The sequence below is a fragment of the Seriola dumerili genome, unplaced genomic scaffold (genome assembly GCF_002260705.1).
Source record: "Seriola dumerili isolate Sdu_G_001 unplaced genomic scaffold, Sdu_1.0 BDQW01001299.1, whole genome shotgun sequence".
NCBI lineage: Eukaryota > Metazoa > Chordata > Actinopteri > Carangiformes > Carangidae > Seriola > Seriola dumerili.
In genome coordinates this window covers 1,941,627-1,963,869 of record NW_019175554.1, presented here as the reverse complement: position 1 = coordinate 1,963,869, position 22,243 = coordinate 1,941,627, and the positions used below count along the sequence as shown (strand labels likewise).

The following is a 22,243-nucleotide window of genomic DNA, read 5'->3' as shown; positions in this document are numbered from 1 at the left end:
TGGACTGTGTGTGTGTGTGTGTGTGTGTGTGTGTGTGTGTGTGTGTGTGTGTGTGTGTGTGCGTGTGTGTGTGTGTGTGTGTGTGTGCGTGGGCGTGGAGAGGCGTGTCAAGAAAGGGATAATTGCCCTTCCCCTTTGGCCACTACATAAACTTCATCAATTGCTGCACTCACTGATGTCCGTGTCCGTCCCCCCACGTGCGCACCGGAGTGAAGGAGTCAGACAACGACAGCTCGGTTAGACTTGGATCCACAAACAGGGACAATGACAGGGAATCACTGGGGATATGGAAAAGAGGACGGTAAGATCCTACAGCATCCCCAGCTCCAGGAGGAGTCTGTAGCCTACTGCTTTCGCATCCATACAGTGGAGGCAATTAACCCTCAATATACACAATAAATGTTTGCTGTTATTTTGTTTTGCTTGGGGCACTGCGTGTTTTATCCAGAAGAGGAACGTAATGGGTGTTAAAATGGCTGTTAATGCGAGATTAGTCCCGTGCTTAAAGGGATGACTGCTGTAACCTCAACCTGACTTTCCACTAGATTTGTCCTGGTCCCTTGAGTGAAAAACATTTCATTGCATCAGGGCCACGGCCAAATATACGCTCAGTGAGCACTTCATTAGGAAACCCTGTACACCTGCTTATTCATGCAAATAGACTATCTAATCGTACAATCATGTGGCAGCAGTGCAATGCATGAAATCAGTTCATTTTCACATCAAACATCCGAATGGGGAAAAATATGATCATAGTGATATTTGACCATGGCATTCAGAATGGTACAAAAGACATCCAGTGAGCAGCAGTTCTGCAGAGGAAACTTTGTTGATGAGAGAGGTCAGAGGAGTCCAGACTGGTTCTCTCAATGCTGTCAGCCAAGAAGTGAAATCTGAGGCTGCTGTGGGCACAGGCCAAAACTGGACAGTTGAAGACTGGAAATGCATAACCTGATCTGATGGACCTGGATTTCTGCTGAGATTTCTGGCTTCAACAACATGAATCCATGGAGACAACCTGCTTTGTTTCAAATGCAGGCTGCTGGTGGTGTATTGGTGTGGGGAATGTTTTCTTGGCACACTTTGGGCACCGATACATCATTCTCTGCCCTTTATGGCCACAATTTACCATCTATCTTTCAGCATGAGAGTGTCATGAATGTGCAGCTGACATATCTGCAGATATAATGTATGCAATCATGTCAACTTGGATCAGATTCTCAAGGTAACGTTTCCAACATCTTGTGGAATCTATGCACTTAAGAACCGAGGTGGTTTTGACAGCAAAGGGTGGCCCTGCCCAGTGTTAGTATGGTGTTCCTAATAAAGTGCTTCGTGAGATTGTCTTCAAGACAAGTTGCTCTATTTACTATGTAGCATCATTTAGTGTGATCACTAAACAAGACAGTCTTGAGTCATTTTTCATTGATTTCTTTTTGATTCTTGATGTTTCAATTTTATGCTGATGGTCCCACTTAAAGTTGTTCCTTGGGGAAACAGACCTTTTATCAGTTACTGGTTCACAGTAGTTACAACCAAATTAGCTGTGTTAAATTAAAAACTAAAACTTTATTTTAGTATGCTGCTTTAGCAAGAATTTAATATTTTTCTTTCAACGTGACCAAGTGAAATCTCTTATTTGTTTAAGCGATGAAGCTGGAGACATAAGTGCAGTACTGGATATATTAAAGTCTGGTCTGTTTATTGCTTACTATCTCATATGTCCAGGTCCTTCTGTATGGCACAAAAACTACCCTGTTGCTCAGGGGAACCGGCAGTCTCCCATTGACATCATACCTCATCAGGCTTCACATGACCCCGGTCTGGGCCCGATTGTCCTAAACTACGATCAGTGTACCTCCGTCAACATTGCTAATAATGGACACTCTGTAGTTGTGGAGTTTGAGGACTTGGATGACCGTTCAGGTAAGAAAAAGGTGGTCTTGACTTATTTACTTGTTACTTCATTTTCTAGAAGTTGACTGTTTTTATTATATTTTGTAAAGAAAGGAAATGTCATAGTTTCAAACAAACCAACCAACCAGTTCAAATATGTTGTGGTTTTAGATCTGCACAATCCACGCGGGTCACAGTTAGGTCTAGATGTGGAGTGTGTGGTGAGTGTGGTGTGTGTGGAGATGTGGAGAGTAATGTCTTGGCAGGGAATATTGGCATTGATTATGACATGATCTATGGTTGTATTAAAAGATTGACTTTCATGAAATTATTGACAGAGGTCATAGTTTATGGATATTCATAGCTCTGATATCTGCCGTCAGCCACACGCAGTGGAAGTCTGTGCTGAAAGTTTACTTTCAAGAAACATAGACTTGAAAATTGGGATTACCTTAATTTTCCAAAAGTGCAAACCATGTGCATAACTGCCCGTAATCAAAGGTTGACAGTAAGCCTCTGATTATGCTGCAGGAAAGTTTATCCAGCAGTTAACTGTATGAGCATCTGTCTGCTGGACAAGAGATATAATAAACTTAGCTGTTCTCAGTGGTTATTATGACCCTGTTTGCTTTTATCACTGGGTGGATCCATGTTAACCACCCCATCATTAACATGAATGATAAGCTCAGAAATGTTGGGCTGTTTTGGCTCAGTTTCCACAGAGTAAGAAAGCAGCTATCTGTTAAAATCATTAATGACACAGGAGACCTGTAGGGAAACTAATGCACTTCCTCAGCATTTTTTCATAGTTCAAATGACGTGCACAAATCCTCTAAACCTGCTGTTGTCAGTTTGCAGCTTATGGCTGGGTCTTGGTATAGCGACACAAGCATATATTCTCAAATGACTGTGTTCTGTGTCACCGTTGTTTTGGTAAGAAAATAAGGATGGGCTAATGTAAAGAAAAGTTCATTTAAGGCCGGTGTACACTATTCAACTGATGACTACATGTGATGATCGCATATCAGTAGTACGGCTTTGAATGTTAGAATAATAAGCATAACAGGACCAGTCATAATTGTAATTAACATTTCTTTCCTCAGGCAGTCATTAATGTCAGCATTACCATGGTCAGGATTTACACCATTATTATCGCTCTTAAATTCCTGATTCAGCACATCCGTTATTTATAAGTGGATATCTACTAATCACCTCACTGACAGTAAATAGTCTAGCATGTCTAAATATAGCCACTAAGATCCCATTGTTCTTGTGGTTGTGCTACATTTATATTGTAAGATGAATGAGATAACTGCTTTGCTTTTTGTGCCATTCCTGCCTGCCTGGTTAATCTGACCTGGACTGGTGTGGCCTGTGTTGTCAGAAAGATGTCAGCAGCATCACAATGAATAACAATCAGATTAGCCTAGAAGTCCCTGCCCAGCAGTGAAGCTCGCAGGCTCAGAAACCAGTCTGCACTCTCCTAATAATGGACTGAATTTCATCAAGACATACATTAAAGTTTCTATGAATACTTGTATGCAAATGGACCTGAATAGAAAGTTAAATAAAACCTAAAGTAGCTTAAGCATAGTTTTATATGGTAGAGGATTGGCTATTTTCATCTCAACCTACAGCCTGTTCATCATAGGTCTAATGATAGATTTATTGGTGAAGCAGTCAGTCTGTCTGTTCATGCTCATGTCTCAGCTTTGAGTGAGAAATTTGATTTAAAGGTGTGCTGGGTGTTAACAGGTTGACTCATCCTGTGGTGTGAGTGTGTGTGTTCTTGAGTGGTACCAAGCTGTTTGGATGATGCTACACACAGGCTTCCTGTGTGCAGCGTTCTGCTGGAATACAGTTTGTCCAGCACAACACCCACAGAGAGTAGTGGTGTTGGGGTGGGTGTGTGTGTGTGTGTGTGTGTGAATGCTGAACCATTTTTTTTATTAATTTTTTTTTCTCCTCATCTTCGACAGTGATCCAGGGAGGCCCTCTTGACAACCCCTACAACTTGAAACAGTTTCACTTCCACTGGGGCGGAAAGGGCTGCCATGGCTCGGAGCACACTGTTGCAGGGAATAGCTTCGCATCTGAGGTGAATGTTTTGGGATTTAATACTTCAGTGTGTGATTGTCTGATAAACAAAATGCAGACTAACCCACTTTTTGAGATGTGTAGTAAGGTAAATGTTACAACGATGAATGTCCCAATAAAATGATAAAATAAAAATCAATAAAATTCAAATAGATATTTGAGATTTTTTTTTTTTGCTTTCCGTTTCCCTCTTTCTTCCTGTTTCTGCCCTCTAGCTTCACTTAGTACACTGGAACGCTGTCAAGTACAAGACGTTTGGGGAGGCGGCAACAGCTCCCGATGGCCTCGCTGTCCTCGGCATCTTTTTAGAAGTAAGATTTTTCTCTTAAGCGCAGTTCTGTTCTCTGTCGATGTGCCCCCTTTCCTCTCCGTTTGGTATCAGCGTAACAGCTGTTTTTAAGTCATGCCAACTTGGAACAGAAGCAGACATAAAATGTTGTGATATTTTGTAGATTATACCAAGTGTATATACAAAAATATTTGGTGTGGAGTCTCTCCAAAAGTCACAGATCAAATTTCAAAAACAATCTGTCTGTCATGAAAGACAGGTGACGACCACAGATGGCTCCACATGATCACAGACGCTCTGTACATGGTGAAATTTAAGGTCGGTACTGGTGTTGATTGATACTGGATTTTATTACATGTACTTTTTTTTTTTTGTGTGTGTGTTTTTTATGACCTGCCCTTAGCATTATTGCAGTAATATAAAAGCTATTGTGTATGTTCTTTCCATTACAGGGCAGCGTCACAGATTTCAAAGGTTTCAACCCCAAGTGCCTCCTACCCAGCAGCCTACACTACTGGACCTACCTGGGATCTCTGACCACGCCCCCCCTACATGAGAGTGTCACCTGGATTGTCCTGAAGGAGCCAATCATTGTATCTGAAAAACAGGTACACTTTGTAAACATGTTCCTTTGACCACAATTTATGCCAGATTTCCAGCATGTGCAGCACTGAACATACTGTTGGAAACCTTTAGTACATCTACGAAAGCTCTCCAACATACAAAGTAACATAAAATATAGTGATGTTAAAGTGATGTCTAAAAATTGAGAAGGCCAAAAAATGCATTTCTTGCATATTTTTGATTGCTGAGAGAACGATCTGTTTATTTCGATTAATCAACACACAAAAACTCATATCTGTAATAGTTATATACTGTTTTAGATCATGCAGCACAGCCATTCATACACAGCATTAACCCCAATCCAGCTATCTTGCCTGCAAGCCAGTAGTGGGGAAACCTCTCTGGAACAAGATCTATATTTGCCTTGACTAAGACTAGATCTACCATCACGGCTTAAAAATAGACAATTACAGCACCAGTAGTATGCAAGCCAAACATCTCTCATTCAATGTGAATGAGAGATGTTTGGTCATTATTCAAAAAGATATTAATATCTAAAATAACAATGATAAACAAAACTTGCATTATGTTTTCTTGATTGCTGACTGCATGTGTATGTTCAGTTCTAGAGTACTGCTGATTAGTTTCACACATCTGCTGAAGCCAGTAATCTGCACCCATATTTTTCATCTCGAATGTGTTCTTTTCTCAGACTGTGCAGTTTTCAAATTTAAAGGAGGGCTGTCTGAAATAACTTTTTAGGCTTAAATGACGGCATCGCATCCAGTTATACTGAGTCAGAAATGTCATGTTTTATTTGCAAGTGAGTGGAGGTTAAGGCACGGATGCTGCAGTTGATCAGTCAGTTGTGAAATCCATGCTTCCTGGCCTGTGTAATGTTAATGGCTATGCTCCACTACGCTCCGGGGATCCACTGCCTCCTTTGTTGTCAAACCACGGTTCAGCATCACTGGATCAGTATGCCAATGTTTTAGTAGGTGTAGGGTGCTGTTGCATTTCCAGAAATGTTTGGCTTAACTATGATGCTATATTTAGATGCCACTACAAGGAGCAGCACATCATTCATGGGGAATGCCCTGTTAAGGTTTACTTGGTTTTTATCCACCCCTCTTTGCACTGAACTTAATCAGGAAGTTTAGGTCTGATAACCCCAGGTTGTTGACAAGTTAAGCTGACTAACTGGATGTGTGCAGCACATGCCTTCCAGGTCTCCCTGTGAGCCGGCCCTCTGGCGACTGCTGCCAGCCTTTGGATTATACCCTCTCACTTTGTTGATCTTTTCTAGTCTAGTTCTCCATATTTAACTCCTGGACTGTACATGAGAAACCAGGAGTTCTAATGATGGCGGCACCTTGGGTGTAGTCATGAACGATCTGTCTGTAGCTTATCTGGGGGGGGGGGTAAGCTAGGCAACTGGCCCCACAGCCTGTGACTCAAGGCCTCAAGCCTTTGATCCCCTCCAGCTGATTATCCTGATGGATGGATGACTGCATGGGTACAGGGCTTTAATTGAGAAATGCTTGCATGGAGACCCAACAGGGAAAAGCCCTTATGTAACAGGATATTTTGTTTTTCATAACCCCATATAATAAGAAAGCTTAAAGGGAAACACAGAAAGTAGGGTGCAGTGCGTAGATAGTTCGAGTTAAGTGGTAATAATCAATATTTTTTTCTTTTCAGCAAATGCCATTAAAAGAACATGAAATAAAAATGAATTGTTCCTACTAACAAGTATTGTCTGAATAGCCAGCCTGATATAGCTTATTCCTCTGTGCCCTAAAGCTCCAAAACTATTAAAAACACATCAGTGAGTTACATCACTGCACGGAAAAACATGTTTCTTCATAACAAAGAAAATGGGCATTGAAGTTTGTTCTGAGACGATCCTACATGCACCATCCTGCTGCCATAAATACTCACTAGAGACAAAAACAAAACTGCTGCTGAAAATAGTCCCCAACAAATGCATTAAATATTCCTGTTTGCCAAAACTACAAATCCCAGTTGTTGTTGTTGTTGCTGTTTTTTTTTTTTTTGTTTGTTTGTTTTTTCCTAATTACTGAACCTTTGTTTGTTTGTTTGTTTGTTTTTTAAATGAAAGCATACATTTGATTATTTGTTTAAATGTAGGAAGAAATGGGATCAGGGCAGGGAAGTCAGAAATGGACCAATGTATTGTTGGTTTTGTTTTTTTTGTTTTGTTTTTTTTTTTTTGTTTGTTTTCATGCGATTAGTTGACAATAAGTTCACCCATGTGTAAAGGTTGTGCACAGAACCTCTTATAACAAAACAAACTAACAAAATCAAAATCAATTTGTGTGCAAAAATATTAAAGGAAAATTCTGTCTTTTTGTCTATCTCAATGCAGCTGGGCAAGTTTAGGATGCTTCTGTTCACTGGAGAGGAAGAGGATCAGAGGATACGCATGGAAAACAACTTCAGGCCTCCCCAGCCTCTCAAAGGCAGGAAAGTGCGTTCCTCCAATTAAACGTGACCTCAGGGGATCTGAAATCATAGATGACAAAAAGCTCTTTTAGACAACAGTGAATGCATTAATCTGAGTGTAATGTTTACCTCATGGTAGCTTGTCCTGAGGAGGATTTCAGATTTACTTTGTACAGAAGGGAAAAAAGTTCAGGGAGTAATTCTCATCACTGCCGGCACATTGAGATGCATGTTTCCCTCTGCTGGTCAGAAGCTTCACTGGCAGAGGGAGGAATTGGATTCTGAATGATTTTTAGGGAAAAATAAAATGGATATTATAAAGCAATATAATATTAATGTCAATAGGTTTATTATTTGACTAAAACTACTATGTGGCATTATCTTATTATTATGAGCTATACTTAAATGAAAATTCAAATGTTGGATGTGTACTTGTACTTTCATAAGCTGTTCAAGGACAACAAGTGTTGCTGTGGCAACAAGGTGCTACATCAACTAGCAGCAAATTCTTGTACGGTGCTATTATATGTATGTAACTGGAAAATCCATATACCAGTCAGTTGCTGTTTGCAGACTGGTATCGCACCACTCTGCCGTCTGCAGATGCACAGCCTCGGCCTCCATACTGATCCCAACTGATCCCTCGTTGATCCAGCCTATTGCTGGTGGATTCCCAGTCCTTCTGGCCACAGAGCCCTTCCAGTCCAGCAAATGCAACTGGAGGTGGGATTGGATTAGTGCTGCATTTGCTTTAACTGGTCTGTTTGGCCATGACAGAGGGCATGAAAGGCTCAGGTCCTTTGGAGCTCAAGAGACTGAGATATTCACCCCCAGCGGACTGATTTATTATTTTTAGCATGCTCTCCAGATTAAACCAAAAATCTATATTCACAACTATTTCTCTTATAGGATTTATTAAACTCCAGGAGCCCCTAACAAGAGTCCAATTAACTAATTTTGACTTTTTTTCCTCAATCAATCTTCATTCGTACTACCTAAAGTGTCACATTTCCTGGTCCAGTGTTTCTGCTATAGGCAGGAGGTAATGCACACTGTTATTAACAGCTCTCCTCTGAAGCTACGCATGTAAGAACACTATATGCACAGTCCAGTATGTAAAACCCTGCAAGAGGCCCTGGTGACTCACTTGGGTGAGTTATGGCAGCTTTGTGCAATGCTGGTACTTATTTAGATGGACTTGGATGTTACTAATGCAGAGGTATATGGCAGGGATAAACTTATGTTGTTCTCAGACAACAAAACACACACATGAATAAAAAGCACCTCAGTTGTGGTTAGTTTATGGTGATGTGAAAGAACATTTAAAAAATGTCATTTTTGGGTGGTTTGAATATGTTTTGTAATGCATTCAAAATCATTTGAAGTGGTCCTATCAGATTTGTAGATTAACATTTATACAGAAATAAATCTTTTTGTCCTTGATCATTTGGGATTCTAGCTTTTATTCATGCTGTCAACCTCACACTTTACATTTATGGTCTTGTATTTTTGTGTGTTGTTTAAAAGCCAGATATATGCCAAATGAGCAAGAGCAGGCACTTACATTCCTGATACACAGTCAGCTGTTTCTCTTCATACTAAAAAGCATTGATCGCCTTCTTTAAGTTGCTATAACTGAACTTTGTACCTGGTATCAACAGTATGTTTTTAAAGGAGGCGTCATTCAAGCAAATGTTTAAACTCACTCTCACTGATCAGAGCTGGGTTCAGGGTAATTAGTAGCCAGGTTGTAGCCTGGGAGGCTGAGGGACAGAGAGAACGAACATGGACTGATCACAGTCAATTATTTACCAACTGTGTTCATTGAACAAGTTTTATTTGGCCCTTAAATTAGGCATGGTAGAGTGTTCATAGTTAATACTATCCATAAACTAATATTGTAATAAATTGCCATGGGTGTGGCTGAAACAGAGATTAATGTGGAGGGAGGCCTCTTTACTCCTGTATGTGTTTCTGAATGGGGTGAACGAATGAAGAATTTCCTTACCGATAAACAAAGTATCAATATTATATCAATGAATGGATTTTATCCAATGCTTCCCTGTTCATCCAGAGATACACAAACAAAAACAGCCTTATGAGAAAAGAATCACAGTAATTGGACTGACTTTATTTTGAAAAAATATTTTGTTATTTTTTCAATTATTTTATGATTACATAATTAGATTGGCCCTTTGAACTGATGAAGTACAAGTGGTGGAATTTTGAATTCAGAATACATTTAGAAGTATAGATATATATGTATATAAATATACGTATATAGTTGTTGACAGCAAATATATGGGGGACAACTTTGTTTTTAAATTGAATCCTGAATTAATGAGTCGACACAAGAACTAAGAACAAAGAAGTATTTGTTCTGAGTGTGAGTTTTGACTGTGAGTTGTTCTGCATTTTTGAAGCTGTACCCCCCAAAAAAGAAGCATTAATACAGAAAGAAGTAGAAAATCATTCAATTCTTTTGACTTCAACATGTGGCTGTTCATGTTAGCAATCACATGGCAAGATGGAGGGCGATGGAGGGCTATTTGCAGACTAAAATCCTAGATTGTGTAATCTTGTTCTTGTGGTAGGCCTATATTTCTAATAAAATGAACTGAAATTGAGATCAGCTTAGAGAAGTTAACAGATTGAGGATCAGCGAAATCTGTCTGAAGTGAAAAAGAAAAGAACCTGGGCCCAAATGTAACACAAAGAAGCCACAGAATATATATGTATAATATATTTGTGATCAAGTCAGAATAACATGATTTATTCAGTTACAGTTCAAGCGCATTACATATTTAGATCCTAGAATCTATCGGCACATTTGTACTGGATTTATGTTTTCTGCTGTACCTGCTCTTCTGTGCTGACATTTTGACCTTATTTTCTTCCTCAGACCTATTCTTTTCCATTTTTTTTAAGATGCTGTTTTTGTATCATCTACACAATACATTCATCTTGTATTCCTGTAGGTGGCAGCATCCACTCTCTTTTGTGTCACATGCAGTGTTGCCATAGACTGTGTAGAGTGATATTCTGATTTGACTTTTATCAGACAATGATTTAGTTTTAAAAAGTAAAAATAAACCACAGACACCAGTGCTATACATGCAAATAGCTTTATGTGGAATCTAAATTACACAATTTATAGATTATGGCTGACTACAGCAGAACACATAGCTGACATCTAAGATTTTTTTTTTTTTTTACTATCAATTACACTCGACCTTGCCTTTGTCTGTGCTCCTTGCCGCTGTGTAAGTGTTGTTTGTATCAAGAGGTTGTATTACCCCGTTTGGTTTCATTTCCAATCGAACTTCTGATGGTTATGGAAAAATTCAGATTTGCAGATTAATGAATAAAAAATGAAAGTGGGTGTGTGCGGAGTATATTTAACACATACCAAATAATCCTTCCAAAATAGCATCAGGCAGCTTTATTGAGCCTGAGAATACCTGAGCAGGCACATCATCCTCAGCCACAATCAATGTGCCATGTAATAAGATATTACAGTCAGGTCTCAGAAATAGAGTCAGTCACATGTATTTTTAGCATCAGGATATCTATTTGCTTGTTGTAGTGACTTTTCCCAGACACAGCAACATCTGAGCAACTTCTGAAACACAAAGCTGCAGGACTAACAAGCAGCAGAAAAATGTTCTTGAGAGAATCGCTGAATAATGTATGCGTTTGTGAAATCCTGAGAAATGTATGAGTGAATGCATGGAGACACAGCTAACTATTACATAGTATGTACAGGCCAATCCCTCAAACATATGGTGCATTCTTTAAACTCCACTTATTTTATAAGTCAAAATCAATTTACTTCTCATGAGGAGTAATCTGTCAGCTCGCTGAAAAATGTCCTCTGTGGCTCTGATGGAGCTTTGCTGAGGATTAAAAAACTGCTCACAGTTGCCCACAGTGTAAAAATTCTCCATTGCAAATAAAAACCCTGTATTCAAAATGTTATTTAGTATAGTATCAAGATGCATTCAGTCTCAAAAGTAAAAGTGCTTTATCAGAATCTACATATGATTGGATTATTATTAGTGATGCATTAATGTGTACGCAGCATTTTTATATTGCAGCTCATTGCAGGAGGAGCTAATTTTAAGGTAAATTAACCTATAGCAATGCATTGTGTTTTATAAGCTCATCCAACGTTTTGTATTTAATAAGTGGATTTGCAAAATAACTAGAAACTATAGCTAATGAATGTAGTGGAGTAAAAAAGTGCAAAATTTCCTTCTGAGATGTGTTAGATTAGAAGCACAGTAAAGTAACAATCAAAGTACAAATACCTCTAAACACTTGAGTAAATATACTACATTACAGTCCACCACAGCCGGCAGCATGGAGTTTGAGAGAAGTAGAGAGGAATTAACATAAAATGCTACCAATTTGCCTTGTGAGAAGAGTAGCATCCAGTGTTTTTGGAGCTTGCGTCACAATAGAGATAACAGGGAAAATAACAGTGCTAGTAAAAGTAAAAATACTAAACTGCTGTAGAGCCTCTTGAAGTGAAGTGTGATTATCTAATTTCATTCTTATGCAATATAATACTCTTTTGTCACGTTTGACTGTCATGACGTTGCAAAGACTCAAACCACGTGCCATGAAAACACAGTTACTACTTAATCTAAACCAAATTATTGTATCTGACCTCCTAATCTCAGAGTTTTTATGACGCCACAGTCCACACAGACAGTCACTTCTCCTTCTTTCAGCAGTAACGCCGAAAACGTGACACTCCACCCCTAAATCACATTAAGTTTCTCAATATTGTCAAGGACAGCGACTCTATCTGGCAATCAGGGAACATGGCCACGGTGCAGTTGCCATGGATACAAACAGCACATGTAACACAACACAAACGGTTGGCCAGCTCATATCTCCCCTACTTGTCTATGAGCCAGTGATCCGTCGCCATCACCCTGTCAGAAAATCAAACCATACTACAGAAATATCTGACGCTTCTTTCCCCTATGTCGACACGTGTGTGTTTCTGTATTTATAAGGGAGCTTTATTTAGCAGCACGTTATCTATTTTGTGTGGACGCTGGACTCTGATCTTTGACTTATTCCGTTCAAATCAACCACACACCACCTGTCATTCGTGGATGCTGATGTTTGGCCCTCACCCAGGTTCATGGTCGGGTTTAAGGTACAACCATAACAACTTGCCAAACAATATACACCTTTTATGGGTTGTGTATATACACCAAATAATATTAAGGTTGTCAGGCAGTGGCCTTGGTTTACTGAGTGGATTATAAATCTAAACACATCAGAAGAAGAGATGAGGTTCCCTCTCTTGGGCCTTGGGTACACTGTTGGTGGTCTGTTATGATAATTAAAGAAAACAGTGGTTCGCTGTCATGGGAGAGAGGTCATGATCTGTAATTCTATACTTGGCCATCAACTCACACCATAAAAGCTTTGATCTATGGACTACTTTTCTTGAAAATATCTGTTAGCCTGCTCTGGCCTTGGTATTTGATTTTTGGCCTAATCTGTTAGTTAGTCAGTATACATACAGTAAGTGTTGATTGAGACTCTGATAGTCAGTATGTGAGGTATGACAGTCACACCCTGACATCTGAGTCTGGTTTCTCAGGATTGAGCCATGAAGTACTTTGAGTGGGCAACAGACACCTACATGGTGCCTTAGGGAACTCGCCTGACTTTACTCAGTGACCCTTTGAGCCCCCCTGAGTCAATCCAAGATCCTCTGTTTGCACACAGTGTCTATAGCAACACACACAGTCAGCACTGCATCATAGCTTGGTCAACCCCTATCTATTTCATACACGCCTGTTTAAAATCAGCGTCAGAGACATTTGGCTCGCTGGGTAGATTTGTAAAACTAACCCCTGGAGACTTAAGAATAAAGAGATTTACATTGGGAGCTTTTTCAGTCAAGGTTGAAAAGAGATGATATAAACCAGTGGTTGCAGAAGCCCATTATTATAATAAACATGAGTTAAAATTGGCTAGACAGTTTTTTGCTTTATCGGTGTCATTTCCTTGGCATGAATAACTAACAGACCAAATCATTTCGCTGCACTGACTAAAGACGTGATACACTGTAGATTTCTTTTTTGGTGTACCATCAAGGTGAGACACCATATAAACTTTATTATAATGCTATCCTATCAGCTTATAAGGGTTCCAAGAATTCTGCCATTTATTTTGAATGACTATTGACCATTAGACATCATGTTTTCATAAGTGTGACCTACTCCTTGACTTTTTAAGTAGTAACTAGACAAAGCGTTTACAGCCATGCTGGCAGCTCTGTGTGGCTGTACTTAGAGGCCCAGTGGTGCATTGAACTAAAGGCTAATATTAGCATGTTAGCATGGTCATAATGACATGCTAAAATTCTGGCATTTAGCGAGAAATATTTACCAGGTTCACCGTCTTAGTTTTACGTTTTAGCATACTAACCTAGCCAATTAGCACTGACCACAAAGTGTGCCTAAGGCTGATGTCATTAGTTTTGCAGGTATCTGATCATAAACCAAAGTATTGGACAAATTAAAATTTTGACCAGATGATGGTGCTGGATGAAAAGTTAAGGAGTTTGAGGGGGAAATCTATGTGTGTTCCATATTTTGGCAATTAGCCCAAAAGTTGTCAAGACATTTTATCCAAAACCACAAATGTCAATCTTACGGTGGCGCTAGTAAGACGAATCAGGATTATGCATCCTCTGGGGAAAATGAATGTCTGTACAAAATATGGCAATCAATCCAATAGTTTGAAACATTTCAGTCTGAACCAGAAATGATGGACACACCAAGCGACAGAGAGACATTACAATATTGCATGACTAAGAACAAGTGTGATTTACAGACTCTGCTATATATTATAAAGGAAGTAGAAAATTAACAAAAAACTGGACATGGACAGATTGGTTAAATGTTAGGGCGGCCAATGTGAATAGAACTTGTATGTTTATGCTGTAATATAACAAGAACGATATCATCAAGTATATACAGTACTTGATCCTTCAAATTCAGGACAAGTCATACATTTAATTTCAATTCATGTGAATCGGAGTGAATCAAAGCTTTATTTAAATTCCATCTCCAGACAGACCCATTAAAGAGTGATCTGATAACTTAATGGGTTTGACTGGGGTAGACCCATGTGATCATCTCTCTGCCTGTCTCTCTGGATTGTCTCCAAAAACATCACAGGCCTTTGGCCAGTTTGATCCCGGCCGCATCTGCTATCTGCTGCAACTCCCACAACCAACCACCGTCGACACATTCAAGTCAGAGGGGTCAGTCATGCACCCAGAAGCGTCACAAGTTTCCAAGATCCCTATCCCCCAAGCCCAATGGGTCAAAAATAGTCCCTGTTAGCCTTTTATAAATCAGAGTGTTTCTATAAAAAGCCTTTGGCTGACCAGAAACCTGGGCGAAAGCCACATCACCCTATCTTTAGCTGTATTTATGTCCTGGTGTTGACAGCACCACTTGCAAAGCTTTCCAGTCACTGTTCAATAGGTCACATGTATACCAAGCCCTCGGCCCAATGCTGGAAAGCACAGTCAAGTAAAAACAGTAATCAGTCGGCCTACAGTGCTGGACAGCCTGCATCCCTTACAGAAACGAACCGCCTAACAGCTGCTGAGTTAACGGCTTGGTGATTCTTGCCCTCAGATTCTTTCCATCCACTTAGTGTTTATGGAGCTCTGCCCTGATGACAGATAAGCATGTCCACTATTGTGAAATGATGATTGGCATTATTACAACAGTCACATGACAAGAACTATTGTTACATGACAGCTATAAAAATAGTAAGACCCATAACTGCGGCTTTATTTGACTAATATAGGTCAAGCTTCACTGTCTTTTCTTTAACTTTTTTATTCATTTCATATAATTGCTCATCCTGGACTTTCTTAGCAACATCCTCAGTCCCTCAACCTTTTGTTGCTACATCCTGAAACCTTATCATGAGAATAATATCTCATTCAGGAGTTCAAAAAAAGCATTATCAGTAAGCTTGGTTTTTATCACAAAACAAGATATGAAAAGAATAATAGATGAGTACAGGATCAATACTGACAAAGATGAAATACAGATGAATATAGGCGTAGGAGTGCAAAGTAATATGTTTTACTTGGGGTACGCTGAAATGTGTGGCTCTGCAGTTAAAATGAATGGAATATGTATCACAATGTAAAACACATAGTTACATGTGCCATTCTGCGTATTTCAGGGTTTAAAAGACAGAAGAAGAGTTCAGTTAATGATCTGGACAACTGAAGATCTTCCATGTAACCTGCTGAACAAACATTAAGAGGCGCCTGGGCACATACTATGGACATCAAACAAACAGTAACGCTAATATACATTCACAATGGCAGATTTAGGCACACGGCGCTTGCAAAAAAAAAAAAAAAAAAAAGTTACATTTGCGTGAACGGTTTTCTATCGCTCATTTGCACATAACGTCATGACGTCATGTCACTGTGTGGGAGCTGGCGCCATTTCTCGTTTGTCATTTCTCACTCTCAGAGGTGGTGCCAAATAAACCACAATTCATTCATAATACTGTGAAATCGTTTAGAAAAATAAATTAGTTTGCACACCACTACGTGTGTGTGTGTCTTGTTTATTGGTATCTACAGTACATAGATAAATAGAGAGTTATGTTAGCTACGTGTGTTACTTTATTTTGGTGTTTATGATTGTATATAATTTTGGTGCTAATTGATGATGAAAGCAAGATAGGTCAATATCTGTAGGCTTCAAGTAGGTTCTCTTGTTAATCTATTTGTGGGATGGATTTGTTTAGTAATTTGATTATCTATGTTATTTGTGTGTATATAAGAGAGAGAGACTCTTTCTAGTTACTTTATTTTGGTATTTATGATTGTATACAATTGGTATTTATCATTAACTTTATCATCATTAATTTTCAGTAATATTTTAGCAGATTAACAGGAATATTATCAGAATATTTAAGAATTTTAACAGAGATATTTTCAGACACACTGCAATGATTTTACACCTATCTGATTTATTATATTTCATTTAAAAAATCATAACTTTTAAACATATACTATATATATATATATATATACTATATAGAGATATACACATACGTACATACATAAACATACATATACATACATATATACATATATATAGTTTGTGCAGAATAGTGTGTCTTCAGTAGTAGCTGGGGCAGGGGGGGCTGAAAGGGTATTTGCCCAGTGCACCATTCAAGCTAGAACTGCCACTGTACATATACCTAAATGTGAATGAGTGAAATTGTGATGCAGCACTCTTTAGAGCTGTGACTGCATGGGTTAGTTTAAAAAGTCCAACTCTTTTGGGAGATGTGGACCAGACTGTCCTGTGTTCTTCACATTAAAGGAAACTCTGAGGAGAAGGTCAAAGTGCCTTCATGACTTCCAGTGGAAAATCTGAGTCTTCCTCAGCCTGTTTTCTTTCTTCTCTGCTTCCAACCCTTCTGTCATGTGTTTTGTCGAGAATAATTCAGAGCAAGTTTGCCCACACATGGACACTTAGGTCTCATCCCACTCAAGCTTCAGTTCATGACTGATGGCAGAGGCCACATTCACAGTGAACAGAGATGGTGTAGGTGGACTGTGTGTATGTGTGTCTGCATCTGTGTCTCTGAGTGTAGGCTTGTTACTCTATTCTCAAGGCCACAGCATTGTTACACCAAAGCATTAGAGCTCCCAAATGTGGGGGCTGCCATGTTTTAATGTACAAGCGCCTGTTGCTGTCTCCATGAAATGATTATTATTTATCCCACCCAGTGGAAAGGTGGTCATCATTTCTATTTATAATCCCTGATTAAACCATGAATTGATCTGTGTTGAGACTGAGGGGTGCAATCATGCAAATGTCTGTGCCAAGACGGAGATGTGTCAGCGCTTGTAGATGACGTGTGTGGGATGAGTGAGTCTGAGAGGGACGAATAATTGGAAGATTTTTATATAATTGTATTGCTGTAATTATTTGTATGTGATGGCCATTCTCTGCTTGAGGTCAAATGATTGAAAATGGAACTAAATGGACTAAATGGACTAAATTGACAAAAGTTCTTAGATAAAAACGGTATGATAGAAATTTTCAGAAGAGCAACTAATTGGGTTGTTTTGTCAATTACACATAATATTCCTCATGCATCGGTGGACGAAGTATTCAGATTATTAAGTAAAAGTAGCAACACCACATGATAAAATAATCCATTCCAAGTATAAGCCGTGCACTGAAATGTTACTTAAATAAATGTATAGAAGTATTAGCATCACAGTGTACTTAAAGTATCAAAAGCAGCTGTATTACTTATGCTGAATGGCCCCTATCAGTGATAGTGTATCTTATTATATTTATGGATAATTATTAATTTATATTTTTTATACAAAAATCTATTTCTACACATTTCCTATAGCTTTAACAACTACAATAACAAGTATATATCAAAAACAATCAAGTTCAGTTCAATTTTCATATTTTTTACCAATACATTGTTGATCACTAAACATTTACAAGGTCCATTCAGATATTATTTATATCATCATTTAAAGATTTCCATGGTTTGCTCCCACAGACCTTGAGTGAGTCAGTTACTTTCCACGACTGTCCTCATTAATCATGTTGAATATTCAGCAAAGTGGAATTCTGTACAATTTTGAAAAGTGAAAAGATTTTTTTTTGTTACCATAGAATGTGGTTGCAAATAAAAAACAGGCCAATACAATTAAAAAGAATAAAAGCTAATTTTGTGTCTCATGCCCTATCTCCTGTTTGTTTCTCTTTCTCATGTCAGGCTCATTTCTGTCTCTCTACATGTGCTGTGATTTTTCTGACAGGAGCTGTCCAGAATAACATGTTCAGTGTGTTTAGTGTGTTTAGTGTAACAGAATAGGCTTCATGCTGCTTTCATTACCACTTTCTGGATATTGTATCATTCAGCACCCTTTGTCCTGATCCCTGATGTGATCCCTTTGTGATCCTCTCTTTCATGGACCTCTCCAGTTGTAGAGCACACTTTACTCAGTGCCTCTATCTCACTCTCACATGGCTTTTTCATAAACTCTGCGTGGAATATATTAAAGCAATAACCATACATAATATGTTTTTCTCTTGTCCTGCAGTTTGATGAATTATGTTGTATTTGACAAATTAATGGATGAGCCTGGTGATATTTTATATTTTTCTTATTGTCAACAAATCCAGTGAAAAGACCAAAAACAAAAATGATCCTAATCATTAGTATTATCTGCGTAGCCCAAGCCTGATACAGCTTATTTCTCTGCGCCTCCATTGTTGCCCAAATACACATCAGTGAGCGACACAGTTGAACTGGATGACATGTTACTTTATTCTGGGTCAATCCCACATGCACCATTCTGTTGCTGTAAAGACTCACTGGTGCACCACTTAGAATAGTCCCCAGCAAGGACACTTTTAACTCCTGTTTGGGTACCTTTTGCTAAAAACTACAGTTCCCAGCTGTTTTAGGAAATTACTGACCCTTTTTAAACATTTTAAAAATTAAAATATATATTTGTGACTCTGGTTCATGGCTGAGAGCCACAGTAAAGGAGGAATGCCGCAAAATATTGAAAAACTATCACACTGTTGGGTATGGTCTTTTCATGGAATTTGTAAACAATAAAAAGATTAAAAAGAATATTGGCAGTCTAATCCTTTCAGCACCTCTACCTTCATAATTCTGCATATGATTGCAGATGATAGTTGATTAAGCAAAAAAATGATTGTTGCAAAGTGGATGATTTCTGCTAATCAAAAAAAATGTATATGCTGCTGATCCATGATTAAAGATATAGGTGAAGGGGGGAGGTGGGGTGCATATTCCCCCAATGTTCAGATGTGGCTGAATTGTCCACTGAATACCTTCAATTAAATTATTGCATTTTATATTTTGGAGGAAATGAAGTGGAACAAAATCTTTCACAACAGAATAAGCTCATGTTTATGTCAACAACTAATCCCTCACGAATTTATGAAGAACATAAATAAATCTAGCAAAGCAATGCATGAATAGCAATTCTGAAATTTTTAATAAGTGGCTACACTGCTGATCTACCACTGAACACTTTTAAAAAACAAACCCCACATATAAAATGGCAAAGGCATCTTCACAGTGCAGTGCAGTAGAGTCTGGTTTGCTTTATGTGCGTATATTCCAGCTGCTTCTAGAATCAAATTGTTGATTTCCAGCTTCCTGTCTTGATAGTCTGAAATGTAAGAGTGATTACAGTCTCTGAAATGCCATAAATAGCAGTGACGCACATACTCTGTCAAATGTCCATTTCATGTGACAAGCAGTTTAAACTGTTTTCCTGTTCAGAACATCAAATTACTGTATTGAAAGGATAACTGAAAATAGAAAGCAGAACCATGACTCTTTCTTTTTCAGTGCTTTTTCTCTAAACATTTCAATTCTCACGTCTCAATGAACAATGTCGCTGCACACAAAAACCACCATCCTCTTTATTTGGAGGTTGCAATGTGCTTTTTTTTTACAGCAGATATCAATAGACCAGGTAACCCTGCAAGCGTTCAACATGTTTTTTGAAAAGGGAAATTAATTGAAAATCTGCTTGTCTTAAGTCTTGAGCATAATGATGTATGAAGTATTCAGATCCTTTGCTAAAGTAAACACAGCAATACTTAATACTCAAGTCCTGCATTGGAGAATATGAGTATGTAAGTATTATCAGCAACATGTACTTAAAGTATCAAAAGTCCTGTGTGTCTTTAAGTGTTAATATTATATTTTTGGGTTAATATTACGTTGGCTTGTTGTTATTATTATTACTGATCAACTGAAGTTTCAAAAATCAGACTGTAACTCCAAAGCAGCGGCCACTGGAGCAGCAAATGATGATTTGAGATAAGGCTAAAAGCCAAACTACAGCCACATACCGCATAACCGCAACGTCTGACACCAGCCAGTGACCTTTGTTGGATGTTGTCGCTCTCTCTCTCTATCTCTCTCCCTCCATGTTTCCTGTCTCACTCTACAAAGTCAAGCAAAGGCACTAATAATTTAGCCAAAATGCTAAGCTAATATTAGCCTAAGCTACTGGTCATACCAGACCAAATAAGCCTGTAGCAGTAAAACCATGAGTGTGGTGAGATGAGCAAAGGTGTGTTTTATTGCCTATGAATTCAACTTTTTGTTTGTAAGGGGAAGACTATGTTATTTCTTCTTTTAAATTTGAGATAATCTCATTTTAATCTACATCAGTGCATCATATAACTCTAAATCTGCAAAGGAACTACAAACTAATGGAATAAAAAGTACAAAATTTCCTCTGAATGAGTACTTCTAATAATTAATGCTTAAATACAGTACTTGAGTAAATGTTCTTATTTAGATTCCACCAGTGCTGGAGCAGAGCTGTAGCCAAAGTGAATCTCAAAGTTTCTGCCAGATCGACTGTCAGAGTGTGGTTACCGTAAAAGTGGACAGCTGGAGCACATCAGGCACAATGATGCAACATAACGCACCAGTGAGTTGTGTCACTGTTGTGCAGCACCATTCCTGTCAGGGAATCAATTTGTTGTGCAAATGGAAAACCCTAATAGCCTCTGACCTTTCTCAGCTGCCAGTAATTACAGACAATTTATATTAGTCAAACATAATTTACTGAAAGAACAGGAGATGCTGAAACAACTAAGAGCAAGTTTATTCCCACACTCTGTAGGCCACTTATTGCCAGAGTTGTTGAGGTCATTTCAAAGGGAGAATGTTCATGTTTCTAACCTTTCAGAATTGAAGTTTCCATTAGAGTAAGACCTTTCTTGGTGCGAGCTTTCATTCCACAGATATTTAAATGAAAGCCTGTGTGTTCTGAATGCAATCAACTGCATTAAATAAGATGATAAAAAGGTGTTTGCCTCCAGATGAAATGTAATCAAACATATGGCAATCAAAATGCAAATGACCGTCATATATGAATCTGTACCTCATCTCCACACCTCTGTAATATATGGAGATATGGCAAATTACTCAAATGAACAATGAAATGGAATTCACAGATACGTCTTCCTGAGCCTCTGAGTAGATCCGTATCACAACAAATACAAATTGGATTTCATGCCTAAGCTCTCTCAAACCCACAGAGTTCAAACTGATTAAATATGCATCCACTAAGGGCAGTTAAAAACTTCATATATGCCTGCGTAATGATCAGTGGAAAAAACACAGGAGTTTAATTGTTGTAGCTCCAGTTTTGGTCTCCATCAACTCCTGAGGGAAATATCTGGGTCCTTTTAAATTAAATGTAGCCTACAGTGGGTTTTTAGAGCTTTTTCATTCTAAACGGCTGATAGCTTGAGCTGGAGCTGATAATGATGCTGATGAGAGTGATGAGAGTGACCCGAAACAATAAAGTTGTGGGACACAAAAGTAAAACAATGGGCTGAAAGATGCTAAAATGCTCTTTAGAGCTCAGAAGGGAACTGCAGAGGTGATGACCAACTTTTCACACACAAGTAATCATGTGAACCATGTTGATATAAAATATTGATTATAGCTGCTTCAATGGTTCAGGGGGATCCAGGTGTATATTGACCAGGAAAGAGTCATGTGTCATATTTATAGCAGCACAACTTATCAGAAATGACATGCAGCAGCACTATTACTGAGCAACCTTTTAACAGCTACAGATGAGGAAACTGTCATGTTTGGAGCCAAAGTGAAACTACATCATCTTAAAGGAAGCTTAAAATAGCCAAAGCTGTGGGGAAACTCAGAACAGAGGGAGGAGGGATTAGGAAAAACACTCGTGTCTGCCGGTAACCGAGCAATGGAAAACCAGCCGGCCACTTGGGGAAAACCGGCCACCGCTCCACTGTGCCTGTCCCTGAGTGTCCTTCCATATGTGGTGAA

The 22,243-nt window shown here is 38.6% G+C and overlaps 1 protein-coding gene across 2 annotated transcripts; it reads left to right on the top strand.

The window, feature by feature from the left end:
* Positions 1–192: 192 nt before the first annotated feature.
* ca7 (carbonic anhydrase 7) lies at positions 193–8,727 on the top strand. Of its 2 annotated transcripts, XM_022767808.1 has the most exons (7): positions 193–301; positions 1,729–1,926; positions 3,876–3,994; positions 4,209–4,304; positions 4,538–4,600; positions 4,735–4,890; positions 7,236–8,727. In XM_022767808.1, exons 1-7 carry the CDS (start codon positions 265–267, stop codon positions 7,353–7,355), a joined length of 789 nt encoding a protein of 262 aa, XP_022623529.1. In that variant the 5' UTR covers positions 193–264; the 3' UTR covers positions 7,356–8,727. The 2 variants fall into 2 exon arrangements, with proteins under 2 accessions (XP_022623529.1, XP_022623530.1); XM_022767809.1 differs by lacking the exon at positions 4,538–4,600.
* Positions 8,728–22,243: the final 13,516 nt, after the last annotated feature.